Source organism: Penicillium riverlandense (genome assembly GCF_028828495.1).
Source record: "Penicillium riverlandense strain IBT 135883 chromosome Unknown utg000009l_segment0_segment0, whole genome shotgun sequence".
Lineage (NCBI taxonomy): Eukaryota > Fungi > Ascomycota > Eurotiomycetes > Eurotiales > Aspergillaceae > Penicillium > Penicillium riverlandense.
In genome coordinates, this window is record NW_026643200.1 from 1,040,048 (window position 1) to 1,064,887 (window position 24,840).

Consider the following 24,840-nt stretch of genomic DNA (forward strand, 5'->3'; position numbering starts at 1 on the left):
GAAACCGGCCATGCTCTCTTTAAATACAGAAAGCTTTTGGGATATAAATTTAACATGATCGCAATGTCGGCGGAGTTAAAAATAAATTCCGCACGCCGGGCTATTGACTTCAAGTCTCATCTTCAATCCGCCAATCAAAGAAAGGGCGGGGCTTCCGTATAATCTATTTCCGACATCTCCGACCCGGGGGTTTACCACACCCAGCTTCGGCACTGCTGCATGGGAGGCAATGTTTTGATAACTCGTAACGAAGTCTTGTTATGGAGGTTCACCTGAAGTGTCTAATTAAAGGTCATAGCATCTCATCTCAGTCTACCAAAAATGTTTTGTTTTGGTAGATGCTCTGTCAATGGGTTATAATCCCGTTGCGCTGGGGGCGGCAATGAACTCCAAAGTGCCAAGAACCCCAGAGTGCCAAGAACCCAAACCGTAACGTGGTCAGCACAAGGGACCCGACCGGACAATTCTTTGGCTAGGTAGTCATCTATGGGATAAAATCCTCCAGGCATTTCCAATTTTTTCCACCGTCGCTATTCTTCTTGCTAACAGCCTGATACGAGCAGGAAAAGCATTATGAACCCACTCCAAGACGCGGGTGTCTCACCGCACATTATTGCACTGTTAGACCGTCTCCATAAGCTGTCTCTCGACCAGGAGGCCAACCTCGAAATCACCGCCCTTCCCCACGATGCAGTCCATGCAGCAGCTCGCGACGCCTTTATCGCGCTTGATCAGGGAAAATGCTATTTCGTTTACCAGTTGGCCCGAGCAACAAATGCGAAAACTATAGTTGAAGCAGGTACCAGCTTCGGTGTTAGTACCATCTACCTCAGCCTGGCAGCAAACGCCAACGTCGAATCCTCCGGTGGACAATGCGCCGTCATAGCCACGGAGCACGAACCATCCAAAGCAGCCCAAGCTCGCAAGTACTGGAATGAAGTAGGGAACAGTATCACTAGCAATATCGACCTCCGCATCGGCGATCTGCTTCAAACTTTGAAAGAAGATGTTCCTCAAGTCGACCTGGTTCTCATTGACAGTGAGTGATATTTCGAGGAAGTGCAATCCAGCTACTGACCCGACCTTAGTTTGGGCCCCTATGACCTTGCCAACACTCAAGCTCTTACAGCCACGTCTGCGCCATGGAGCAGTTATTATTATCGACAACACAATCAGCTCGGCATCGCGGTATAAGGATTTGCTGCAGTATCTACGCGCCGATGGCAGCGGTTTCCTAAACCTCACAGTACCATATTCTAAAGGCCTAGAAATGTGTATATACTCCCCATAATACTATTCAATCTGATCTTTGGTTCGAGAAAAATTTATGCAGGTAGTTTAAATGCTTCAGAGCTTGGCCTTACGTTCTCTCCGCGCTAAGGAATACCAGCGTGCGTGGCACTTTGGTGCAATAGGCGTTGCTTGGCCAGTCAACTAGCGTCTGCTCCATATTAAACGAGGTCAGTGTTAGCAATATACGCTTTAGCAGGCAAGCCAAAGTAATAGTACAGATACCGCTATCATTTCAGAAAGGAGGCAAAAATGCTTTTGGATGCTTAGCATCCGCAACATGCGGACGAAGTGCGCGGCACATAATTGTCGTCTCCCACCATGTATGCCTTAGTCGATCATACGAGCAGGCTTGCTAAAAGCCTTCAACTGTCTTGAAATTCATTGCCATGGAACATGTGACTAAAGCCATACGTCTGCGTACAGTCAACACCGAAGCGGAAACCTCCATAAAAGAGCCAGCGTCTGAATTGGCCTCACTCCACTAGAAAGTACGCAATTTGACAACAGGCCTAGAACCTAGAACCAGCATCGCGAAAGTACCTCAGGCGGGAGCATATTCAGCATCATGTTCTACTCTAGAGCTTTTCATTATAATACAGCGATCTACAGATCTGCGATGATTTGAGATTAAGACTATTAAATAGAGCCGGAACTGTCAATCAAGGGAGGCGACATCGACGAGGAGGCAAGTTTATTTGAACATGAATGACACTGTTATGGCATGCCACGCAGCTTCATCGGAAGGTAGGTCAGTAGATTTGGGTAACGGCTCGACTAGGTATGAAGGAGAGGAAACAACCTCAAAATGGCGCAAACTTTGAAGTTCCAGCAGCTTAAAACGGGTGCACACATAACAGGAAGGGAGAACGACCTTATTAAATCACAAAAATGGCCAAGCTGATTGAGCCTATCGATTGATATTTGAAGTTGAATACAGAGAACATGCGGTATTCGGCAATCTGATCTCTCAGGACCCCTTTCGCCCCGTCACCAAGCATCACTCCTGGGATACTGGAAGAACTCACGAGCACCTCCCTCTCAGCCAATGTTTGGAAGAGGCGCTAGACTCTAACGGGATGAGTTCAATTTATCACCGTTACCATCGGGCATCCAAGGTGCTTTTCCTTGTCACGCAGCATCACGAAAGCCAAAGAAATTGACAATCAATCTACCAGCACATAAGGCTGCGTACGAAGTATAGAATAGCTTAATATTGAAGCCTTCAAGCCTCTCCCCAAGATTATCCCCACAGAGGGACTCATGAATACAAGGGACGGCATATCCTAGGCCGAAGTATCGAAGTACAAATACTTACGATCAACCACTTCATGTTGATTGGGCTATCGGAGTCGGTCTCAATTCACCATGCCTTGACGATGAGGCTGAACCGTTGTACTAGTATGTAGTGATGTTCTCACTGCCAGTGCTGTGGAAGTACGTGTCGGCATGTAATCATGGTGGAACCAGGGATAAAAGTTTTGTACAGCTGCTTTTTTTTTTGATCTTCTTGGCATTGTGCGTTCATTTCGCTTATTATGCGTTCTGTACTATAAAAGAGATAGCCAGATTATATTCAGAATGTCAGACATCGTCTATCTTGTTGATTTTGACCACATTCCCACATCCCACGTCAGGTGATGAGTGGCCGATCATAGCTCCACTTGGTCAGACAGTACGTAATAAGGCATTTGCCTGTGAGCGTCGGTGCTTTAAGTTCTCAATAGCTGGTCTGCAGAAAGACATACTTGATTGCCCGTAAGCCAGGTCGAAGGATCTAAATGAGAGAAAAGAAGCGCGTCGTTCTTTTATCAGATAGTCTGAAGGGTGGAGGTCGGGCAAACGGACAGCTGAAGACTATTGAGTTTCGAGGCCGGGTCTCGCTACCGAGGGATGACAAAGCAAAAGAAAAAAACAGCATACAGGATGTGCAGGGCATTTGGTATCTTCATCTGTCACTAGCTATGGTCGTTGGTCTAGCGTCTGGTGGAAACGGACTGAGACATAACACCCAGGTCCTTTGGGTATTAGTGTAAGCTACTCATTTCCGATGATGAAAGGCGAAAGGCGAGGAACATGTTGTCCATGGCCCTATCTGTATCTCAGAAATACGCGGCAAGATAACGTGGAGTGTTCGCTCTCAGGCTTCTTTAGCGCGCTCTCCTACGTTACATCATGAAGGGTGCCACTCAGACCACTCCCATATCTCTGTATTATGCTACATCCAATACTCTCGGCTCTGGTGCTACGAATGGGAGGATGGTTCGGAGAATGCCCGCTGCTCCCCGTGAGCAGTAAACACGTTTGACGCCATGACGCGAAAGTGGCAAAGCATAAGACTCCGATTGGCGCGACCAGTCCGTGGGACGGCCTGCTGATGACATACCTGGCTCTAAGGTTTAGACAGTCCACTGTGATTTATGACACTGTAATCCGTACAAAATATCTTACGCTAAATGGAATGGGGAAATATGGCCTCGTTGGCAATAATAACTTTTATGGTTGCCCAAAATAGAACGTCAACTTGGAGGATCCATGGCCAGAAGCCGGGCTCGCCAGTACGTTAGCAATATCCCTCCAGCTTTATGCAGATTCGTAATTTTTTGACAGCATCAGTGGCTGGCCATGTGTAACAGAGGAATAAAATTACTCACATCCTTAGGGTGAACAGTCTCAGGATACCGACCGACCGTCATAGCCAAATTCTGCAGCATATGCTAGTGTGTCGGCAAGATAAAGCTTCATATTCTCCTGTGAGGTGCTCTTGTATACATCGTCCAATGTGATTGATTGAAATCTACCTTCAAGTAATTGGACATGTAGAGTTTTCACCCAAATAGACATGGACTGTTTCCACGTCAGCAACTGGCTGTAACCAAGAAGAGTTTTTCCCGGTGCTGAATTCAGAAGTGCTTCCACGAGGAGCCCGGTGTCTTTCTTGGTCCAGATAGACGGCACTTTTCGGTTTCCATCCCCAAGACCAGGATGTAACCATCTTTGTGAATGATTTTCCTTGACAAAAATTGCAGTCCAAAATACTTTTTCCAATCACCAACATAATATCCGACGTGGATGAAACTGGACTTTGTCGAAAGATCATGCATTTGCGGAGAGCTTCGGATAAAGTGCTCAACTGCGGCTCTAGAGTAGTAACGCCAACAGTTGCGATATTTTCCTCTAGGCCGGAATGAACTGAGGCTGAGCGCTGAGTAGATGAAAAACTCAAGAGAAGAAACGGCTGCGGCAGCTATGGCCACATTCTTCCCACGTTGTGTTTCGAGGTCATGGCAGAGTTTGCTGATGGTAATGCTTCTCTCTTCAGCTTGAGCCCGGTATTTAGCCTCAGCCATTGGGTCCCAATAGTCAATCATTGCAAAGATTGCATGTGCACCATCGAAGGCCCGCTTCAGCGTTTCTACATCATCAAAGTCGCATTGAACAAGGTCAACCCCCTTCGCAGTCCAAGTTTGGGCTGAACTTGCGGCGGAGTTCCTGACTATGCCGCGGATCTTCCAAGAATGTTTTTCCAGAAAGTGGGCTGCAACACTACCACCTTGGTTCCCTGTAATCCCAATTACCACCAGAGGATACACTGAAGAAACACCACAACATGAACAGGCCTTGATCAACATACCACTATAGTCATTCTATTTTATTTTCCTTTGTTTATTGCATCACAAGACAATGAAACTGGTTCATTGCCCGTAAGTAGCCATTGAGTGCGGTTCTGGCCGGATGCCTTGGAGTTGGTTGGTAACTTTGTGATTTACATACTGTACAAACAAACCCCAGGCATCTTAAATGATACTTACTGGTTCTGAATTGGTAACTGAAATTGGCCGATACAAAATGCTTCGAAGGAGTCGAGACCGCTATAGATATACGTTCTCAAATTTGCGTCCAGCTGGCTGCAAGTAAAACAGTGAGTAACTTAATTATTGCAAGCTTCATAAGTTGAGGGCAAGCGCTATATCCCTCCGTACCAAGCCTTCAATCTTTGCCATAAAGTGTGTTCAACATCGTTGTTCGCACGAATAAAGTATTCAGAAGGTAAAGACACCGCCCACGGTTTTCTCAAGTAATAATATGTGGTTCGACAGAGCGGACAAGAGGCGTCGTGTTGTGTAAGCCAAATATCGATGCATAGCGCGTGGAAAGTGTGTTCGCATAGGAGTCTACGTAGACACAAATCTTTTGCCAGTTCTGTCTGGCACACACCACATGGCTCTTTTAAGATCGTTGTGAGTATATACGAGCACAAGGGGTAGATTATCTTGTTTACCAGCATCAGAATTGTCTCTTTCATATCGAGTCTGGGCCGTAACATCATGTAGTTCGCTCGGGCTTATCGGCCCTTTCGCTGTCAAGGAAGGAATTATGAAAAAGGATATGGTTGCCATCGTTTTCAATAGGAACTAGGAATTCAACTGCGATGTGAGAAACGAAATAAAGAGAGCAGCGGCGTAGGTAACCATGCTCTCCCGTCGGTTTTTCTAAACTAATCAGTTCGTCATACTGCGCTAAATCTCCCACCAGACTAGATTCAAGCGGAAACAATTTACACGTTTCTTGGCATATTGGAGAGTGGAGTCTTGCCGCGTAAGAATTGAGATTGACATTGTGGGGTCGTATTTTCTCGTACCCAAAATGAGAAATGATGCATCCATCGTTTTCGTGTCCGTCTCCAAAGACATTGTATCGGCTAAGCAGCATTTATAATCAGTTCGCAGCAATGCCTGCTCGAGATTTACGGGGAGCTATTGGCGGGGTCTGCTTACTGTACACTTTTGCTCATCAACGCTCGATCATAAGTCTAACAGGCCAGCTCAGTCGGTAGCTTTTGGCTTCTGAGTTGGTACTCGTAGGCCTGAAAAGCCGAAAAGATAGGAGTAAATGACCGTGGCGAAATACCTAGTAGTTTGTCATCACAACGAATTTCATATTTTTGAACTCTTGGGACGTAATAGTGGGAGACAGGCCGCAACGCCAGGCTGAAGAATAACTTTCGCGTCAGCAGCAGAGCTCCCGTTATGCGTGAAGCTTGCTTTTAAAGAACACGCAGTCTTGTGGACAGATCAGCAGGGTATTTTAAACATGGCAGATATGCAAATGGATCCTTACGCCAGCCATCAAAACATGGCCAGTGAATCTCAGCTGTGAGTCCAGCCCCACCAATACTGGAGTTGATAAATGAGTATACCTTGGTCTTCAAGACGGAATGCTTGATATTGGCTATAAGAGGCCAACTGGGAAAATTGAGGCTTCAATAATAGATGGAGCAAGCCTCCTCTCAGGATCAGTATACCCTTGTTGCCTGTCAGCTTGTTCCTAAGCCTAGCAATTCGGATAAGCATACTCGCTAATACCAAAATCCGGCCGAACCAAAAGACAACAGTGCGCATTAGCCGCGCGAGATTCCCTGTATAGGCTGGCATACATGCGGGTAGGTGGCTCCCGTAAGTCGTGGATGACACCATACACAAGCGCAAACAAGGAGAATAAATCAAGCTATATCTTGATAGGTTGCCTATCTGCCGTGGAAAGTTGCAATGGGTGCCTAGCATACGCAATATTTTTTAGACCAGCGTTATATTTTGAGCGGTACCCATATTACTGTAGCTGTTCTACAGGACGAAATGATGCAAAGGATTTTTTCGAAGAAAAACGTAAAGCATAGGCTGGCTGGTGATACAGGGACAATGCCGTTCAAGCCTAGCGCCGGCTTTCCAGACGAAGTCCAATTCGTGCAACAACCAATCGGACCCTTCGGAAAATAAGGAATTAGACATCCAGCAGAGATAACTACAGTTTCCACTGCCATTTCCACTTCCCATTAGTGCGCTCTATCATAACTTCCGTCCGTGCCCAGAAGACAGTCAGGGTTGATGCAACCATCAAAGCTCCCACAAAAACAGCCATATACAAGTAGTTCTCAGACGCCAGGCTCCCTCCCAGAGACTGAACCAGAACACCCGCCACGGGCGTTCCAACCAAGCCGGCAGCACCTTGAAGCATGTACATGACTCCCGTTATGCGTGGCAAATTCTCCATTCCGAATATCTCAACCAGTGCGGGTGAAAACAACCCAATGTATGCGCTTGCAAATAGTCCATAGATAATCGTGAAGCCAATGAAAAGACCTTTTCCTGTTGACTTGTTGGATGTTCCGATTATTGTGCTGGGGATCCAGAGCCCTGCTGTTGACACAGAACTCAAAAGAGTCGTAAGAAAAAACGAATCAAGCCGCCCAATTCTGTCTGCAATGAAACCAACTCCGACTTTGCCGATAGCGTTACAGGCATTGCTCAGTGAAGTGAAATTTGAGCCGTCTGCCTCGCTATAGCCAAGTGTTTTGGCATATGCTGCAATATAGAAGATCGGTGTGTAGTAAGCTGCGCTCTGGAAGATAGCATTGAGACATTGAGCAAAGAATTTCCGTGTCCTCACAATGCTGCGAGAAGGAAGTGGAACTTTAACGAGCCCTGAGACCCGAGTAAGCTTCATGTTTTCTTCATGTAGACGTGCGGCCATTTTCGGTTCCCACGTCAAAATGGCGCCTGATGCGCAAATGAGAACGGTACAAATACAGCCTGTAAGGCGAAGTGTATTCCGAAACCCTATGCTCCGGATAGACGCCGTGAGTATAGGAGACCACACAAGTCCACCAATGCCGGTCCCAGCTGAAATGAAACCCATGTTAGCTCCTCTATACTTTCCGAACCAGCTAGGCGGGACCGTCATGGAGGGCATAAAAGAGAGACAAGTGGCGATGCCTATTAAGAGGCCTTGTGTGAGCTGGAAATGCCACAAAGCTTTTCCAAAGCTGGCAAGTACGCTTGCAACGCCGAAGAGTAGACCGCCTGCACAAACCACTGGTTGCGGGCTGAAGTATTTTGTCCATGCCACGACGTAAGGTGCCCCCAGTTTCATCAGCGCCGCGGCTATACTCCCAATTAAAGCAATCTCGGCAGATGATGCGCCGGTAAAAGGATTGTCCCCTTTTTGCGACATTTCTTCGTAGAGTGATTGATAGATACCAAAGCTAAAGAGAAGACCACAGCCGGAGAAATTGAGCATAAAAGCGGCGACAATAATCACTAGTTTGTGTCTTTGTGTCGTCAGTTATCAAGGTAGATGAGATGAGAATATGTCGTCAAGCCTTTTGGTAAATAAAGGGTTGACAAAACAATAAGGATCAGGGCCATACTTCTTGGAAGGTTTTTTCTCAGCTTGAGCGTTTTCGTTACCATACCTTGCTTTCTCGGTATCGTTCACAGGCAGCTCGTCACTTTGGGAGTTCGAAGTGACACCTAAGACTTCAGTTGGTAGTGCCATCTTCGGATCAAAATCGCTTTAGTCTTGTGAGAGTATAACTTGGCAGTAAATGAACAATGTAAATGCTTTCACATACAAAATCGGTAAGCCAGAACTTAAATACTTGGAGGCTCATATGACATGACAAGCGCTTCTCTCCGAAAACGATTTTTCGGGGAAATCTCGTCAACTAACGGTGGGTGGCGCAGAGTTAGAGTAATGCTCCCCGGTTGCGGGGTGGCTTAAGCTCCAACAAATGGAAACGTTCCGCAACTGGCTAGCACTGACACTTGCATATGTACATGCGATATGTACATGCGAAGAAGGCTTGTCGCTATTGAACCTGGCCTATAACCGATGAAGCAGAGATATAGATAGATTCCACTTATTGGGCGTCGCTCTCATGATCTCCAACTTCCATCGTTCCATAATTGTCCTAACACGCCGAACCGCCATGGGGTGAGTTGCGAAGCCTTGGCATTTTGGAGAAATAATACCCGCCAGGCTCTACTGCGGCAGTTGCGAAAGCAAAATCTTTACAATACTTACTATACTCACTCTACAATGTACGTCTTCAGATTTGAAAGACTTTTCCTTCAGTTCCTCATTAGGACTTGGTTGTGACCCGATTTATGCGAATTACCATTGGTATTCAGTGCAGCTCTGTGCTCAAATCCTTCAGCTGCGGTCGTTGTGCGTCCTGCACTGGCCAAGCATGCGGCCTACTTCTAGATGCCCACGTGCGGATGGATAACTGTGCGAACGTTCTTTCTACTAATGGCCATAGGCTGGCACCTTACCCACACTCCAACGAGGAACTGCATGGTATTAACAGCTCGATAGAACTTGTGCGTAACAATAACGGAGCACGTCTGTCTTCCCTCCAACCACGTTGAGTCAACCAAACCTCGTAACGTTTGGAGATAGACGCTTGCCCCCGCCACTGCTTTTCCACTGTGGTGGTGAAATTCCAGTCCGGGTTCTAACCAGTAGCGCTTGGCTGTTCTCGTCGCCGGTACAGCATGCCTCTGTAGAGATAGCGGCATGTATTGCGGATCAAACTCTCAGGTATACACTAAGCGACACGAGCGCGCTTTTTGGGGTCAAAGACCGAGGTATCCGTTCTCGCCCATAGATTGGCTTGTCGACAGGCGGAACTTGATCGAAAGTGTCTTCGGCCATATGAATGCTAGTGCTCCGAGTATACGATTACCATTTTCTGAAGCAGGCTGTCGTGAGAGACACTACCATAGGCGAGGGGCAATGACGTGGCATTCGGAAGGGGTTTTCAAGATCGACCTACAAGTTCAGAATCCCTAGCTCGTGGTACTGCATATCAATTAAGATACCACCACATACCAGCTAGGCTCTTGATATGTAGACCTGAGCCGGTTTCCGTAGTAAATCCGAGAACTTGCAACCCCCACTAAGGCACGTGTGTGAGGCGTCCTGTACACAGTACGAGGAGCAGCAGCCATGTTAGAAACTCCGCTCACAGCCGATCGAGCCTCAGTTGGAACCAAGTCACTCAAGACCTTCAAAAATATAGCATAACTATTTCGGTATGTGGTAATAATGGAGCCCATGGAAGAAGGGAGCTTTTAATGGCGACAATAACCGCAGCATCCTATGTACGACTCAAGATGGTACTACCAAACAAACAAAACACCAACGCCCAAAACCCTTCATGTCTTTTTGAGAAGCAGCACCAATCTCTAGGGGGTGAAATTTGGACCTCAAGGCCGGAATGATGCCACTAATGCCCGGCAATACGCGACTAAAACGGAAAGGTCTTGGCATCCTGGGGTATTAGCGGAAGTAGACTATGAAATGTAAGGTCAATTTAACGCCAGGGTTAATTAAAATTTACAACGCTGTAAGCTCGCCGATTCTCTATTTAAGGGAGTGCTAGCTCATCAATGTACCAAGTTTTTTATCTGCCCGCGAAATACCAGCTTTATTGCCCTGGATTGACTCTCCTCATCATTTCGCTCCATTTTCAACACTGAGGGCATGAGGGGCAGGGAATCGGACCCCGAAATATCAACTGCTGAGCAGTTATCTACAATTAGCAAAATCCCAGATGGAGGATATGGCTGGGTCTGTGTTTTCTGCGTTTTCCTGAACAATGCTCATCATTGGGGTATTGCGAGTGTGAGGAAGTCTACTCAAAATCTGCACCAGTGTCCACTAATCTGTGGCCTTTGCAGAGTTACGGTGTTTTCCTTTCATATTATCTCTCCGCGTCTGAGTTCCCTGGGGCAACGCCTCTAGAATATGCGTTCATTGGAGGTCTCATCACCGCGACTGCCCTTATTACCGGACCCCTAGCCTCTGCTATTACGAACCGATTTGGCATGAATGTCACGTTACTCTGCGGGGTGGCTTTTGAAACCGCTGCCCTCGTCGGTGCATCCTTTTGCAAGCAGACCTGGCATCTATTCCTTAGCCAAGGGGTCTGCTTTGGGCTAGGTCTTGGTTTACAATACCTATCTACCGTAGGTATTATCCCTCAGTGGTTTCTCCGCCGTCGGGGCCTTGCTAGTGGAATCGCAGCTAGTGGAAGTGGCACCGGAGGTCTCATATATTCGCTCGCTGTCCAAACAATGATACAAAAATATGGAATCTCCTGGTCCTATCGCATTCTGGCAATTGTTCAGTTCTTTGTCAACACAATCTGCGGACTCTTGATCCGAGATCGAAATAGGGATGTTGGAACAACGCCGACTATGTTTCAGCTACAGCTGTTCACACAATGGCAATACTGGTGCTTTCTAATTTGGAGTGCACTGAACGTCATGGGGTTCACTTCTGTCTTGTTTTCACTGGATAATTTTTCGAGAACCATCGGCTTGAAGGCGCAGCAAGGATCTCTCATCACTGCTGCTCTTAATATCGGCCAGATCATTGGCCGCCCAGGGATGGGAAAGATCAGCGACATCATAGGCCCATTAAATATGGCTGCTTTGATGTCATTCATAACCACCATCTTGTGTTTTCTAATGTGGCCCTTTGTTGCAAGTTATGGGGCAGTTATTGCATTTGCAGTGCTTACTGGCATTTTCTTCGGTGGAATATGGACTGTACGCAAAAAGTGGCCCCCCTCAAACATGACAGTGCTGACGGAGATTAGCTGGGAGGGCCCGTTGCGGCCGAAATCGTGGCACTGCCTGGTCTCCCATCCTGTCTTTCTATAATGTGGCTTGCTTGTGCCGGACCTGCGGCGGGTATTTTGCTATTCTCTTTGTCACGTATTGAATTCCTACTAAATATTTCCTAGTTGCTGAGCCAATTGCGCTCAAACTTCGGCAAACGGGACGGGACGGATATCTCAACACCCAAATGTTCACTGCTTCTTTGTACATGGGGGCGACGATTTGCATGTGCTTGATAAGAATCTGGAAAGCCCAACAATACACTGGGCCATGCAGCTCAGCGGATACGTTGTCACGTGCTAGAATGCCACGTAGCTCGGGGAAGGAACCTAACCACGCTAGGAGGTGGTATGGTTAGCTGGAAGCGTTCACCATTTCACAATAGTCTCTGTTTCTCAGGCCAAGGGTACGAGCACAGAGATTCTAGGTTGGGACATATGTTGCACGCCATATTAGCTACTCTCGGCAAGAATTTGGGCGAGCTAATTATAACAAGATTGTCGAGGACCTGATGCAGAAAATATATCAGTGGATGCCACGATTGTTAGTTTATAAGGCCTGAGGTCCACGCTCCTTCTCCGTAGTTGTTCTTAAAAGAAAAGGTCGGCTTATGCTTTGATCTTTGTTGAAGAGAATCAATGCCTCGCGCTTTCGCGCCTTCCAGATCAAACCCCGTGTGCGTACGATGTACGGCGAACCCAAACCACAGATTGGTCAGTCTCGTATTACTACTAGTTCGTTCAAACGTCGGGTAATTGTGGACCGCAGTAGCCTATGCTTGATTGTTAAAGCGAACCATATATCGGGTCGTTGGGATGCCAATGCCAGGCACCCCTGTATCTTGCGTAGATGATACGCTCAGCAAACCTGCTCGGATGTGGGCGTTCGCAAGTTCTGCGAGGCAGTAAAGAGAGTGTCCCCATTAGGACTCACTAGCGATCATTCGATACTGATCCGCATGCAGTTCAGCTCCTTTCAGAATTATGAATTTCAGCGAGGCAACCGGGCAAGGTGGAGGAGACCACCTTGACATATGGTCTGTATATTTGCCAGCGGCCCAGCAGGAGCCATCCGTCCAAGGCCCCGCCATTCCCATTGCCACAGTAAGTCTTTCTTCGTTATGTGGCGGACCATATCAAAGCTCAGAGGCAAAACGGCCATCTTTATTTGGAGAGAGTTTAAGATTACAATTAGAGAGTTTTCACTGTTGGTAGTGCTTTTAACGAACCAAGAGGTCCAGAAGATCTACCACCGATAATATTTTGCGATAAGAAGCTGGCGAAGATTATGAATAAAGCCGCGTCGTCGAGATTAGCGTCCGAAGCCTCTATATAAGAATTTCAATAACTTGGAGTCAGTGTAGTGTACCGGGCTCCTCTTTACCGTCAAAAGAAAAAATAAGCAATTATTCCCCTAAATACGCTGCGAGGCTGGAGGCTGCCTGGCATGTTGCGAAAGTAAGTGTATACCCCAAAGAACATACTTAAACGTCACATCTATTTAATAACAATTATATCACCTGATGGTAGGTCTGGCGGATTTTCTCGATGGCCCGCGGAAACCTTTTCACCCCGTTGCGATGCCCACCATCGAGACACGCTCCACATCTCTTCGTCCTCGCCCCCCACAAGCCACCACCATTTCCGGAGAAACCATCCTTTTGCCTCCCAGCTTCGGCTTTCCCACGGGCTCCCTCTGTCCATGCCACCGCCTCCAATGGATCCCCAGCACACCAGGCCGTCTTTCAACATGAGATCAACACAGAGGTCATCTTCATTCAACAACGGAGGGTCCGTAGACAACGCGGCAAGTGCCCTCTGCCGGAAAGTTGGAAATGGCAAGGTATCCAAGTACGGATGGTGTGGAACGGTCAACTGGCACAACAAAGGTCGAAGATTAACAGGAGTGTCTTTGAATCCTTCAGGCGAAGACAGATTGTCTGTGCAATAGGGCGAGATGCTATTTTCGTCGAGGAATACAGAGAAATCGAAACCGAGGGCGCTGAAATTTGCGAACAAAGCAGAAAAATATGAGAGTCGTGAGATACGAAGTGTGTTCGTATACGGGGAAAAGGATTCCGCCATTTCAGGTGTGAACCACGGGGATCCATTCTGACGAAATGCTGCAGATGAGTGATTTGGACTAGTGCCCGTCGATGGCGAACTCCCCTCAGGAGTCTCCAGGCCCGCGATGATTTGGTCTATAAATCCAAATCCACCAGTCTTTGCCGACTCCAAAAGCTGATGGCGTAAATTTGGCATAAGTGAAGATATGTATCTGCGAATTCGTTCAGGTCTGACGGCCAAAATTTTCCCACTGGGCCGGTATACAAAGATTAATTGACCATACAAACCATCTGACTCTTGTAGATCCTTGTTTGCGCCATGAATGTCACTAATTTCTGGCCCTAACTTTTGGCGACCAGTTACCGTGTTTATGCTCTTGACCGCAGTTAAAATGCCTTCTGCAAAGTTGTTGGTAGGCATAATGTCATCAACCGACTCAGGTGTGATTATAGGCGCATCTGATGCCGACTCGGCCATCGGCGCCATAGATAGAGAATGAAGGTTACCGTCGAATGAGAGGCCCGAGTCTGTGGTAGCACAGAAAGCTGGCCATTCGCACCAAATATTGTTGATGGATGTGCCAAGATCAAAATCGTTCACAGTATTCAACCCATTTACGAGCGGGGAGGGGATCTTTGGGGAAGCTGGTGAACCACTTCGCGGTATCGTGTTCTCGGAAGGGCGCCTGAGTCTTGAGGCAGTGGCTCTGTTGGAGCCGGTTGTTGATCCAGTGGCGCCTGGATAGATCGCTCCCCGATAGTGGCCACAATTTTCTCGAGCTGCTCCAACCGATTTCTCTTTCTATCGCCTTTAAAATTCTATCAGTATAAGATCCTGATTTGAGTTATCGCACACAAGACTTGCGGTATGCTCTTTGGGCTTTGCGGTTTTGCAATCGACGGTTTTCCGACGAGGATCTCTTGGATGAGTTTGCATCAAGCTCCGAAGAAATGCCATGATCTTCCTGACTTCGACCACGATAACGAACGCTGGCACTTTGCGTACCCCGCTCTTCCATCGTCTGCTTTTGGTTGCGTTGCATCTTGTCCTTCCGGACGATGAGAGGAGCCAGGTCTAGAAAAATCCACCAGGCCAGCCCCGCCGACGAGGTCTTTGATCGAGTAAGGCTTCTGAACTTTTAGGACAGAGTTGAGGCTTGATCGGCGGTTGCGCTGCAAGATGCCAATGGAGATAGCGCCACCCGCTTACAAATCCGGGGGCCCCGCCGCTCCACGTTAGGTAAGTTACCTAGTTGTTGTGGCGGGTAAGCAAGTGAGGCGCCCCAAAATACCATAGCTCAACAGCCGATAGATCATGCTACTTTGCTTTTCGTATCTGACTTTTCAAAGTACGAATACAGAGTCTGACTCTGATTTCACAACATCTAGTAAAAATACACTGTAATCTAAACTCTTGAGCTTCTAAAGCTATATCTCCCAATCATTATAACCTAAACCCTTTCGGGACTTTTAGAATATGCTAGACGTGGTATGAAAAACATGAGTAATAAGAAGGTTTTAGGGGACGATACTGTTGCTGGGATATAAAGTTGTAGTTTATCGCTTTACTCTGGTGTTTTGGGGTGGCTCCCTCGCTTAACTGTCAGGGTTATCTCACGATACACCTGGTCGGTTGGTTTTACAGATTCGGGCAATAGAGACTCGCAGGGAGGTTCCGGGTGCGACTCAGCATCATTCCAAGACTGATCGCTGGCCCCTGAAACTCAGGTGCCAGCGAGGTATTTATGTACAGGCTTCTTACCCCGCTCATACACGCGTTCATGCGTGCGATCAGTGCGCAGTTGTGAGGCAGTAACAACCTTACAAATCAGGCATGCAATCGCAGCCTGTCATCGTAGTACAACTGCCCTCACATTAACTTACAGGCTTACTCGCTTACTAACCAATGTTAGCGGGGTTCCAATGCTTAGTGTTGGATCCCCTGTACCGATGGTATTGCTCTGTCACCCTGATACGCACTACTCATGCATTAGGGTTAGACCTGTATCTATAACACTGGGTCGTGACCCACAGAACTCCATAACAATACAACTACCATACACATGCTATAAGACTTAGCTAATTGAAGTGGCAACCCTACAGTATCCATCGTTTCGAAATGCCGGAAGTGTCGCTTAGTTCCTTTGTGACTCCTACCAAGGTTGGCGTCTGCAATTGCAACTACCCAGATAAACTCTGGTTCAATCATCTCCAGAATGCCAAGAGTACACCAACACCTTTTTAGGGATGTTGTTACAGGAGAAGCGGAAGATTGCGAAAATAAAGGAATTAACTATCATCAGGTGATGCACACGCATAAACAACATGAGTGGACTTTCCATGCTCTTCGATCATCTCTCGTAGGTTGGGTACAGTCCCAGGAGGCTTTTATGGGTGCATGCTTGCAAGGCATCACTATCCATATAGACAAGTGGAGCTCTTGCACCAATACTTTGTTAGCGCCGAAAGCATGCCGGGGACTCCAACCAAGCGGAGACGGCGAGATCGGAGTAAAACGGGAAGAATGGAATGGTAACTGAAAATCAAGCCTATAAGCTTTGGCGCCAATACAAGAAGGCGCAATAGGATGAGAGGCTGCAGACGGTTTAGAGGCATGAAGCCTATGAAAATGTGAACTCGGGAAAGGTTGAAAGAATTAGACTAGTCATCGGTGCGTTCTGACCTGTGGTTGCTTCTCAGGAAGTAGCAGTGCAGTTCCCAAACTAAATAAACCAGGCATCCTAGTCTTGGCATTTTGGGGCTTTGAAAACTCACTCGTTGCTCCAGGCTGCCGTTCATTATTAGATTGCCTTGGGCTATAAATCATGTATCTTGAGTCTGGATCTTACTATTTTATCTATTGCCAGCCGGCCTTAGTCGCCTCTTTCTATCGCCTGTTGTCGGAGCTCTCAATAGTAAGCTGACAGCAAATTGCTTCTTGCTTTGCAATAAGACCCATAACGCTAAAACTGTTACCATTTTTCATGACGCCGAAAATATTCCCAGGATATATTATTTCAGCTTTCCACAAATACGCCATTAATACCGGGAAACTCCGTGGCTTCTCCCGTAAGTCTAATCCAGCCGCAGTGTGAAAATCATCGTTGTTTAGTTAACAAATATGCACGCAGGCAGAATCACTTCAGCGGGCACAGTCCATAAAAAGAGTGTCCATATTATACGAACGGCGGATACCCAGTTCATGAGTTGGTGAAGCAGTCGTGTTTCGCAATATATTAGGAATGAGCTAGATGCAAGCATATTTGTAAGAAGGTACGAGACGTGACAGCCTTCGGATTATACTTCTCCGAGGACCGTTAGGCATTCTTTTTCTCCTAATGTACAGTCCAAAACAATCTTCTACACTGTCTGTTCAGGTACTTCTTGCATCCTATTCGATTGACATTAAGGAGGTGAAATTGGTGAGAATTGCACTTGACTTACGCTGATATGGGTCTTCATGGGTATATTGATGTGTACTTTGAATAGAGGCCTTCATCTATTTGGAAGGTTGGAGCGAAACGAGGAGACGCTCGACGCTCTCCGGGTAATATTCTAACACATAAGTGAAATTCAAGAATATATGGATTCCTAGTCACCAGTGGCCTCGTCAGAGATAAGAGCAGCTTGGCGTCTTTCTAATACACAAACTATCTCCGTCCGATATGCGCGCCTTTGGGTCCACTAAACACCTGACCTAGACTACGCTCCCAAAAATTCATTTTATGGCAATCTCGAAGCTATGAGAAAGTTGGTCTTTTGGTCCATTTAAGCCGTCATCATGTCCGTCTGGCTCCGCCGGCTCGGAGGGTTGAGTGTTGTGATGTGAGGCTGGCGCAGATCAGGAACAAGTCTGCACCATTGGAAATAGTTCCCGAGTAGCTTATATAAATTACAAGTTGGCTTTCAATCGACTTGACCTCCTTGTTGCATATATAGCCTCTGAGATAAGAATAATCAATGTTCCTTTAAAGCACAACAGATAGCGCAGACATCGGGTCGCAAATACAGCTCTTATCTGTATTTCAAAGAGAATTCTTCTGAATCGTGAGATATGATGGGCCTTTCATTGTGTTCTTTGGAAAAGCTGCGATTAGTCCTCGATCAGACAGGGTAGCAGTTGCAGCATGGATAATAGATTCATGTTAAGGGCCTTTGGGATTACACAAACCCCTCGATTGGGTCGTATCGTGTGTGTCTTATCTCCTATTCAGGTTGCCCTCCCAGATTCGCTTTAGACCCTCGGATTCCTCATGTGGATCTCCGATGGACGATGTATGTAATAAGCCAAGTCTGAAGGCAGCAACGTCGTATGGTCCTTGCGCTAGGAACCAGCCAGTTGTATGGCGACCTCATTTTGCAAATATGTGCAACATATTCCGAAATATGGTTATACGGTGGTCTTCACTTTCTGATTCTTTCTGTCCGTCTGCTTCCTGCTTTGTTTGATACGTATTCCTATGAGTAGTGCGGTACATTTCCTTGCGCACCAATAAGTGTTTGACTGTTGACATTGATTACACACACTGGCCATCTCTAATGCTCGCCATCGCACAGCACAACACATGCCCCACGTGTAATATACCGAGTGAAATCAACTATTAACCACAAGCTATCTTCATTGCCAAATTTAAGTCGTTAAGTACCATTTTCAGCTTCCAGCAACATGATTAACCGACTCTCCACCCCCTCAAGAATCTTCCGAACAACCCCAGTTTGGAGTACACCCTCTTCATGACTAACATTGATTACACACTGGTCATCCCTCATGCTTGCCATTGCAAAATACAGCATTGGTCCCACCTGCGACTTTTGTGCAGACACGGAGAACTCAGCACTTTTCAGTTGCCAAGGCCCGGATGATTGACTTTTTGATTCGACCAAGCTGGACACGCAAAAGGTCTTCGTGACAGCGACATCTAATATTTTGTATATTCCCGCCATAATAGACTCATCGTCTTCGCCAATAGCTGTTAACCCTAAAGCGTTCGCCACTGGTCGTGGTGTTTGATGCCTGAACATGGCAGAATCAAGGTCAGCTTTAGCTCTTTGGCTTAGCTCCCACATGAGCGCAATCTGCCTATCGTTAGCTGGAGATGTAACTCCAGCTCTGCGGTAATTGCACAGCCAGTGAATAGTTTGATGGCTTGATACATAGTTGCCCATGGTGTTAGAAAACTCAGTCGGCAGGAAGCGCCGTAGGTCAACTGCAAGGTACGATAGACCCACTTTTGCCGCTGGATAAACATCAGATGCAAGCGTAACGTGAATTAGTGTTTCGATGAGGGTGGTGATTGACGTGTTGTGTTTCCTGCACGCTTTAAGAGTTGCTGCGAGCTGTGATGGGTTGAGGCACATCCTTTCCAGCTTGGTGACTGGCCGCTTCGCGAGAGGCACTGGGCTGTCTTTAGAGGGTAAACCCTCTTTGAACATGACATCGCTGAAGAAGGTATAACTACTCCGTAGGAAGAATTTGACCATAAAAGAGGAGAGGTAGCTCAGTAGACCAATGCATATGCTGAATCTCATGCCAAGAGCCTGGAGAAGAGCCATTGACTCGGGCTTCATCTCATGTTTTGCCACATCGATATCAGTCGATATACTTTTGTCTTGCCCGGTCTCTTGTTGCTCCTGGGTCACTTTGTTAAGTGCAGTGAGCAAGCTGTGGTGAAATATCATACCTGATCTGCCATCACAGACCGAGTGATGAAAAATAAATAATATCTTCGAACCATTAACCACAACTCTCCACAGCGGTTTTGCCCTATCCTCTGTTTTGAACCAGATATCATGCTCCTCTTGTAGCAACCGAATGAACTGTTCTTGCTCAGCTGCATTATCCACAAATCTGACGCAATCCTTGACACAAATTTTTCTCAAACGTGCTTGCCAGGCCCTTTTGCCTCCAATCTTCTTCTTGGATGGCTGATCAACAATGATTGTTGCCAGGGCTGGGTGCTCCGACACCACTAAGGGAAGAGCTGCGTACAATATGCCCGGAGTTAAGTGAATATTGTCGGTCCGCTCATATGTCGCACAAACAATTGTGTTCGACAAGACGCCGAGGCCATGGTGGATCTTGTATATGCTCTCTATTACACCTGTATTGATATCAGTGTTTGTTCAGATCGAAGAAAATAGGCAGTACTACCTGCAGGACGTATGAGCTCAAAATATTCATCGGCTTGTCCGGACTCCAAGCCACCCATTGTTCCGTTGGGATTGTATTCGGGATGTTTCATGAGTATAATTAGTATGTTAATTCTCAAGGAGAAGAATTATCTGAAGTCAGACTGGCTGGTGAAAAGGATTATGCTCTTATGTGCGAGAGAAAAGGGGATCAGGGACACGTTCGGTGCTAGTGAGTCTCTAGGCCTGGCCAAAGCTCCTCTCAGACTGCTGACTAATAACCCCCCAAAGCTGCAGCCCAAAGCAGTTAGCGCCACCAGGGGTTAAGAAATTCTTGTAGCATGTGTATAGTACAGTATCTGAAGACCTCGAATAAAGGGCACATATGCGCTCGAGACCCACAAGGGATCCTTGGCATATTGGAGAACGGAGAACGGAAAGGTTTTCACACGCCCGGCAAGATCCATCGTCTACCTAACGAAACAGGCATTCTTGACATCGTCATATTACGCTTTGATAATAGATTATTGCTTGACCAAGCCGATGGAATTCAAAAAGAATGTAGTGGTCAACCTGATTTTGGTCCACCGCGTAGTAAATGCCTGTAGTTTAGTGGTTGTAACTCATGTTTACTTGAGCTACCATATGACAATCATCGCATTGGCTGCGACCGCACGGCGTAAGGAACGAAAAGGTCACAGTTCGATGAGGGGCCACTAGCAGAGAGGACATTGTTTGAAAAAGCAATCTTCGTACTTTCACTTGAATATAGAGTCGTAGCATATTCAGTCAGAGTCGGCCAAAAACAGAAGTATAGGCTACATCGAAACGGTCAAGGTTTGCCGCCCTGGCCCAGGTAGCAGTAAAGTCGCGGAAGAGCTTAGAGTGGCAGCTGGAGCTACCATAAGGCTCAGCGAGAGCACGCAGCTCGGAGTGGTGACTGGGGATCAGATCCACGCGAGTCTGCAGGCCTTCCTTGGCGCTGACCTTGTGACCGACGCCTCAAAGTACTCTTTGCAGCCACCGGTGGGCTTCTAAGAGAGAATACATGTTGTTTATAGCAGTCACTTGCTTGGATCGCTACTTTTGGTACTGCGCCTTTAGTAGCATAAGCCATTCGCATGGTCTCCGAATGTAGATAGTGTCTTCTGAGCCTTGATACATTCTCTGGTATTGCAAAACTGGAACTCAACCAATACATCCGCTGATGGAATTGGCACTCAATTTCAAGCTGGCTTTACCATGAGCGGTGAGTTGAATACATTCGCCTTCGACCATATGAGAACCCATTCCTCGCCTGTATCGTCAATCATATGGCGGGTCCCACTCATTGGTATGTTACCATATCTGGCTGGAAATTATGTGCATCAATATTGTGCTATTGAGATTTCAACGGTCAAAAATCCAGTACCGTCAAGGAGAATTGGGGTTGTGACTTGGGACGCGCACTTCTGCATAATTATTGAACCACGATGGGAAGGGGGTTCTAAATATGCTTTTTCACTATCTTAGGGAAGCTAGGTTGAGGATATTCTGTCCCCTTGAACGGACTGGTTCTCTCACTCTGATTAAGTGATCGGTCGGCTTTTTAGTGAAGTAAAATCAAAAGGTTCAAGTATCTAGATTAGAGGTCTTCATCATGATGAAGAGGTATGGTGAAGAGTGTCCATTGTTTGTTACCAGTCCCCAACAAGATAAGTGGTGCTGCGGCAAAGACCAGTTATTTCTTTCACGGTCGGCTCTATTCTATATGGAATGACACCTTAGCATTTACGTTTACGAAAGTAAGATTACCCTTCAAATGTGAAAAAAGGGAGCCTCAGGTACATGGAGGAAAAGGGAACACCTGTTTTTAGAGAGTGCAGGGTACGATTCAACTAGTCATGTTAAAAAGCTTTTCCCTCTGTGTAAGAAAAAGATGAGAAGATTGTCAGCCTCTCAACGGCAGGGGCGCGATGACAGCCAGTGTCAGCTGTAATAGATCACAACATTTGAATTGCACTCACCGCATTGAAATTCAGGTGGCATTGTCACTTGAGCTGTTCGTGGCTGGGGAAGGAAATTTATAGTAATCACATGACTATTCAAAGATGGTAAAAAAAGCAGACGCCTAGTCTTGTCGTGGACCGAAATTGCCGCTACATGTTACGTATTCCCTAACAAAAACTTTGCGTGGCATTACTCCTTTATAAATATTCAATTCCTACAAAAAAGCAGCGGCTCACATCCGCGACAATAATATATTCAACATGCGTATAAAACCAGTATTCGTATCGGTCCGTTATCCGCTTAACTAGCGAGTAATCCCTCAGTGCAGTCTGGCGTTCTTATAACTACCCACGATTCATCAGAGCAGGGCTATCGCTGCCACGTGATGTTGAACCATATATCACCATCATTCCGGTACCAGACCTGTCAACTTCTCGCTTAGTTTCCATAGCTTATTCGCCGTATCTGGGTCCACGGAATCATGGTTTAGGCTAATGTTGGAAATAACACCATCGGTGACGAAATACCCTTTTTCATCTTTATCAAAACTTCAGTAACTTTCCTCTCATAATTATGAAAGCTTCATAGATATCAGGCTTACTAGTAAGTGTATTGTCAAAAGCGGCAATGATCGCAGATGATGACCCTTCTGCTGAAGTCTTTGTTTTTATGGCGGAGCTCAGTTTGCCCTGTTCATCAACCCAGCCTAACCAAGAACACGTAAGCGCCGCCGGTACCAATAAATATTTCATGCGGGTGCGTAGCTCACCTAGAGCGATGAAGTCCTCTGGTGGGACACTACGCGTCAACGAAGTCGTCACGATGATACCGGGGTCAACGCCGAAGGATCGGAGGCCTCGCGCACCAAACCTCTGGACCAAACCGACCGAGAAAAGAATGTTGCAGGCCTTGGAATTGCTGTAAGCTAGCCACTTGTTGTAATTATCGCCATGGCTGCCATAAGATAGGTCGTCCAAGAAACCCATTTCCGCGCGAGAGTGCGCCTCGCTGGTATAGTTCACTACGGTTGGACCACCTGGTGCGGCCAAAAGCTTTTCAATCAGTAGATTGGTAAAGAGGAAGTGACCCAGGTGGTTGATGGCAAACTGAAGCTCGAAGCCGTCCACGGAAGTCTGGTAGGTCGAGGTCGCCATAATACCAGCAGTGCATATCAGGCCATCAATAGAAGCTACCCATTCTGACACCTGCGCAGCCGCAGCGCGAACTGCCTTGAGAGATGAAAGGTCCAGACAGAGCGATCGGACAACAGTCTCAGACGGTATGACCAGAGAGGCGATGACCTCATTGATTTTCTTTTCGCTCCTACTCGCCAGGATCAGCTGCGCTGGTTGGTGGGCCAACAGGGCGCGCGCGGTATCTGCACCGAGACTTCCGGGGCTGACACCAGTAATAATGACTGAAAAAGTAGCTCTTTAGCAGCCAATTCCGGGCCTGGCAATCCGTACTGAAACTTACTAGTCTTGTTGCGAATCGACGCACTCAGAGCTTCTGCAGCCTCGTCGGAAGTGGTGGGGAATCCAAACTGCGCCATATTTTCCTGGTATGAAGTTGTTTAAATTGTGAGGGGGTGAGTCTGATCTCAGGCTTTGTTGATGTGTTCCTGTGTTAAACTGGAATTGGGCCACATTTAAATACATTTTTAAGCTCCTACTACGGATTGCCAAGAGTATACTGCGTAGATATGTTGCACACAATCATTTAACGTAACATCATGTGAGCATTTCCAGAGTGGAGGAATCAAAGATGATTACGTGTTGGTGTACGATAAAAAGTCGCGGGTATGTGATTATCGGCGCAGATGCTGACGCGATTCCGGGTCAATGTAAGTCACATGATGTCGGCCGTAAGCAATTCCGATCTCATAGAGTTAGCTAATAGTAGACCCACAATCACGTCAGCATGGGTCTCGGTAAATGAGTGCTAGATCGGCATTTACGAGACTGGTTCAACGAAACATGTGCGCCTGACAGCTTCTGATCTAATCACAACAAGGTGTTGGAGATTAGGTTTATCCGAGCGTACCACAAGTCCTCAGAGTTAAGCAGTGAGGTTACCTCCGTCTGTCAGAGGAATGCTACCCCTTTTCAGACGCATATAAAGTAGGTAACAAACACATCGCTGAATATGCACGAACGCCTTGCTATTTCAACTAAAAACTGAACGGCTAAATCTTACTCGATGAAGCTATATAATTAAGATAGCCTTGATTTCTTTCGTGGCCTTATTAGGGTCCCTATACGAATAATAGACGCCTATATAATACCTCCAGTAAACCATAGGGGCTAGATCTGTGGGTACTATCTTCGAATAATCAGGGTGAAAAAACTATTTTGCTTGCAGGGTTGGGGGTTGGCAGAGTATTAGGAGATGCATGGGCCTCAGGAGATCAATCTTCACGTGAAATGACACATGATACATGCTCGCCCCACCTTGCCCCAGGAATCGCTTCCAATCGATGTTATGACTACAACAAAATCACAACAATTGGATGAGTCTTCCATTCCTGGCTATTGTTTCAAATTGGAGGGTCGCTTGTCTTCAAACTCTTTGATAGGACGTCATGAGCATTAGAGGATCTTGAGGTGCGTCATGTTGGGGAAGAGATGCTTTCGAGATTTTCTCGCATCATCTACTCGAGTGTCCAAAAGGTTGGCAAAGGTCACATGACAAAAAGGGATGGATAGATGTACGATCGACTACCAGGAGCGACGACGGTGCGCACCAATTTGACTAGCCTGGGTGATTTTGCAGACATAATTGTGTACGTTGAATAGGAGGAGAATTAGGTCTGTATTTGGAATATTTTGAGGTTTCGTGACTCTCGTATTTTGAAGTTAACCCAACCCACCGTCATATCATATCGCGCTTTCCTGAAAC

The 24,840-nt window shown here is 46.7% G+C and overlaps 6 protein-coding genes across 6 annotated transcripts; 2 read left to right on the top strand and 4 right to left on the bottom strand.

Annotated features, from left to right (window-relative positions):
* Nucleotides 1-573: 573 nt before the first annotated feature.
* N7474_010686 (O-methyltransferase) lies at nt 574-1,291 on the top strand (the record flags this gene model as incomplete). Its single annotated transcript, XM_057202096.1, has 2 exons — nt 574-1,039; nt 1,089-1,291. 2 exons carry the CDS (start codon nt 574-576, stop codon nt 1,289-1,291), a joined length of 669 nt encoding a protein of 222 aa, XP_057048367.1.
* A 5,801-nt stretch (nt 1,292-7,092) lies between these two features.
* Nucleotides 7,093-8,625, bottom strand: N7474_010687 (monocarboxylate transporter; the record flags this gene model as incomplete). The annotated part of the gene is made up of 2 exons (XM_057202097.1): nt 7,093-8,398; nt 8,543-8,625. The coding sequence occupies 2 exons, from the start codon at nt 8,623-8,625 to the stop codon at nt 7,093-7,095; spliced, it is 1,389 nt and encodes a 462-aa protein (XP_057048368.1).
* Nucleotides 8,626-10,617: 1,992 nt separating this feature from the next.
* N7474_010688 (major facilitator superfamily domain-containing protein) lies at nt 10,618-12,062 on the top strand (the record flags this gene model as incomplete). Its single annotated transcript, XM_057202098.1, has 5 exons — nt 10,618-10,758; nt 10,815-11,687; nt 11,738-11,831; nt 11,885-11,963; nt 12,011-12,062. The coding sequence occupies 5 exons, from the start codon at nt 10,618-10,620 to the stop codon at nt 12,060-12,062; spliced, it is 1,239 nt and encodes a 412-aa protein (XP_057048369.1).
* A 1,193-nt stretch (nt 12,063-13,255) lies between these two features.
* Nucleotides 13,256-14,311, bottom strand: N7474_010689 (DUF3425 domain-containing protein; the record flags this gene model as incomplete). Its single annotated transcript, XM_057202099.1, has 1 exon — nt 13,256-14,311. One exon carries the CDS (start codon nt 14,309-14,311, stop codon nt 13,256-13,258), a length of 1,056 nt encoding a protein of 351 aa, XP_057048370.1.
* A 4,151-nt stretch (nt 14,312-18,462) lies between these two features.
* N7474_010690 (uncharacterized protein) lies at nt 18,463-20,033 on the bottom strand (the record flags this gene model as incomplete). Its single annotated transcript, XM_057202100.1, has 3 exons — nt 18,463-19,463; nt 19,557-19,925; nt 19,976-20,033. 3 exons carry the CDS (start codon nt 20,031-20,033, stop codon nt 18,463-18,465), a joined length of 1,428 nt encoding a protein of 475 aa, XP_057048371.1.
* A 2,315-nt stretch (nt 20,034-22,348) lies between these two features.
* On the bottom strand, nt 22,349-23,494 carry N7474_010691 (uncharacterized protein; the record flags this gene model as incomplete). Its single annotated transcript, XM_057202101.1, has 4 exons — nt 22,349-22,479; nt 22,544-22,648; nt 22,712-23,359; nt 23,419-23,494. 4 exons carry the CDS (start codon nt 23,492-23,494, stop codon nt 22,349-22,351), a joined length of 960 nt encoding a protein of 319 aa, XP_057048372.1.
* Between the last annotated feature and the right edge of the window lie 1,346 nt (nt 23,495-24,840).